At 38.9% G+C, this 2,279-nt stretch overlaps 1 protein-coding gene across 1 annotated transcript; it reads right to left on the bottom strand.

Annotated features, from left to right (window-relative positions):
* Positions 1-342: 342 nt before the first annotated feature.
* On the bottom strand, positions 343-1,760 carry LOC106106115. Its single transcript, XM_013286651.1, has 3 exons — positions 1,118-1,760; positions 863-1,051; positions 343-781 (listed from the first exon to the last, which is right to left on the bottom strand). The coding sequence occupies exons 1-3, from the start codon at positions 1,671-1,673 to the stop codon at positions 489-491; spliced, it is 1,038 nt and encodes a 345-aa protein (XP_013142105.1). The 5' UTR covers positions 1,674-1,760; the 3' UTR covers positions 343-488.
* Positions 1,761-2,279: the final 519 nt, after the last annotated feature.

Genomic DNA, 2,279 nt, shown 5'->3' with positions numbered 1-2,279 from the left:
GGCTATGCTATATCTGTGCCAAATTTCATCCAAATCCGTTTAGCTGTTTATGCTACAAACTAACAAACATCCATCCATCCAAACTCTCACATTTACTATAATAGTAAGATTTCTTCGATATTCCGTTCAGCAGTTTAGGCTACAAACTAACAAACATCCATCCAACTTACGCATTTATAATATTAGTAAGATAATGTATATTAGTGGGTTTTCAAAAGGAATTGGAATTTTATACCACTTTTAATCGACCACCAAGAATTTATACGACCTTGGTAAGTTGACATTTATTTTTAGGTTGGGATTTTTTACCTAATATATGGGTTATTATTTATTTCTCGTAAATAAATCTTCAGCTTCAACAACAGTCCATTTTATTGTGTACAATAAATAATAAATCAATAAATACTGACAATAAATAACTAGCTTCTAAGCACTAGCTCGATTCGGTGCGATCACTATTTACATTCTGATATAGAGGTAGATTCAGTTCAGTAGGTGGGTGATGATGATGATGATGATGATGATGAAACGGACGCCACGCTGGAGTAGCTCGGTGATTGGTTTGACGCAGAGGCGTTTGAATCACCAGGATAGTATGAGCTGTAGGCGAGTTGTGATGGATCCCAGACTCGGGAGTAAGGACCAGAGCTGGATGGCTCCCATTGCGGGTTGTAAGAGTCCTGAGGGGCAGCGGGCGTGGAAGGTGGTCCGTATTGAGCAGCTGGGGGTCCGTATTGAGGTGCAGGTGCTTCTGTTGGTGTCATCATCATCATTGGCATACCTGTGAAATAAAAATATGAATTAATGCCGGTCAAAAATCATGTGATAGTATTTAAAAAAAAACATTTATTTTGTTATTTACCTCCTTTCTTCATCAGCAGATTGTAGATAAGGAAGCCGAGGACTAAAGTGATAGCCAGTTTGCTAAGAATCAGTGCTTTAACTGCCTTAATACCGACGATGGTTACTAGGATCGGCATCAAAGCTTTCAGCTTGAGCTTTAAGAGGAGCAACACGGGCAGAAGGAGCTTCTTCTTCAAGAGGCCTCGAGCTGTAAGAAGAATCTAATAAGTAACTATCAACATCACTTAAAAGAACAGCAGTTTGTTAAAAATACCTTCGCCGTTTCCTGATTTCTCATCGGGAAATTCAACGTCCAATCCTCTGTCAGCACGATAAGAAACTTCCGCGCTCTGGAAAAGAAACTCTGGCAGCTGAAATCTAAACTCATTGCTGTTCAAAACCCTGCCTACCCTGTCGAAGATGACTTTATCGATGTTGTCATCATCGAGAGCCCGCGCCGACTCGCTGGTGAATCCCAGTTTGGTATCTAAGAAGGAAAGAACTTTCACTTTGAGACAGGACATCGGGGATTCAGCTTCGAAACAATCACTGATCACACTATCCAGAAGATCATCACTTGTTTTCAACCGGGTCGTTTCGATTTCATTGTCCTTGATGGCGTAACCATGCACCAGGGCTGCAGAAGCCACGAGTATGTAAAGACACTTCATTTTTACGATTATCACTGTATCATTAGTTTTAATTGTGCGTCGTACGCGGCGGGTAATGGAACAACAATGATTTAATTTTTGAATGGGCTTGGTATTTATAGTTGATCCTTTGGGCGTCGAGGCACGCGGCCGACGCGCATGCGACGAATACAAACGCATTCATACTTGGCAAAGTATTTAATTTCGTTTAAGAAAGTCCTGGAGGTGAGAGTGACTGGGCTATATTAATAACAATCAATAATATCATAAATGTGTATCATTACAATAAAAAACAAACCTTTAACTCAAATTTAATAGTTTAAAGCGAGATTCGTTAAAAATATATCAAAGTAAAATGTTAATTCCAATTTTGGTAGTTATTTGATAATGTTGGTAAAACCTGAAGTTGAAATTCTAAGTTTTGATTGAAAACATGCTAAAAATAAACTAATTTGTTAAAAATTCTAATCACATGTGCAAGTTACAAGGAAATACGTAAACTACACATTTAACATTACATAATGTGTGTTTGTATTTTTTTTTTGTTTATATTATTACTTTTTCCTTTTTTTTTATAATATAAGGTGGCAAACGAGCAAGCGGCCACCTGAAGCCCGAAATGGGAAGCGACCGCTGCCCATAAACATCCGCAATTGCAGATGCGTTGCCTATCCTTGATTGACGGAGGATGAGACGCACATAGAGAGGACATTTCCCCTTCCCATGCGTTTTCTCCATCGTCAAATCCACTTTTCTCTTAAGAAAAGGGTGGAAAGGAAAAGGGAC

The sequence above is a fragment of the Papilio polytes genome, unplaced genomic scaffold (genome assembly GCF_000836215.1).
Source record: "Papilio polytes unplaced genomic scaffold, Ppol_1.0 DF822400.1, whole genome shotgun sequence".
Classification (NCBI taxonomy): Eukaryota; Metazoa; Arthropoda; class Insecta; order Lepidoptera; family Papilionidae; genus Papilio; species Papilio polytes.
The sequence above is the reverse complement of the archived record's forward strand: the minus strand, read 5'-3'. Positions and strand labels throughout refer to the sequence as shown.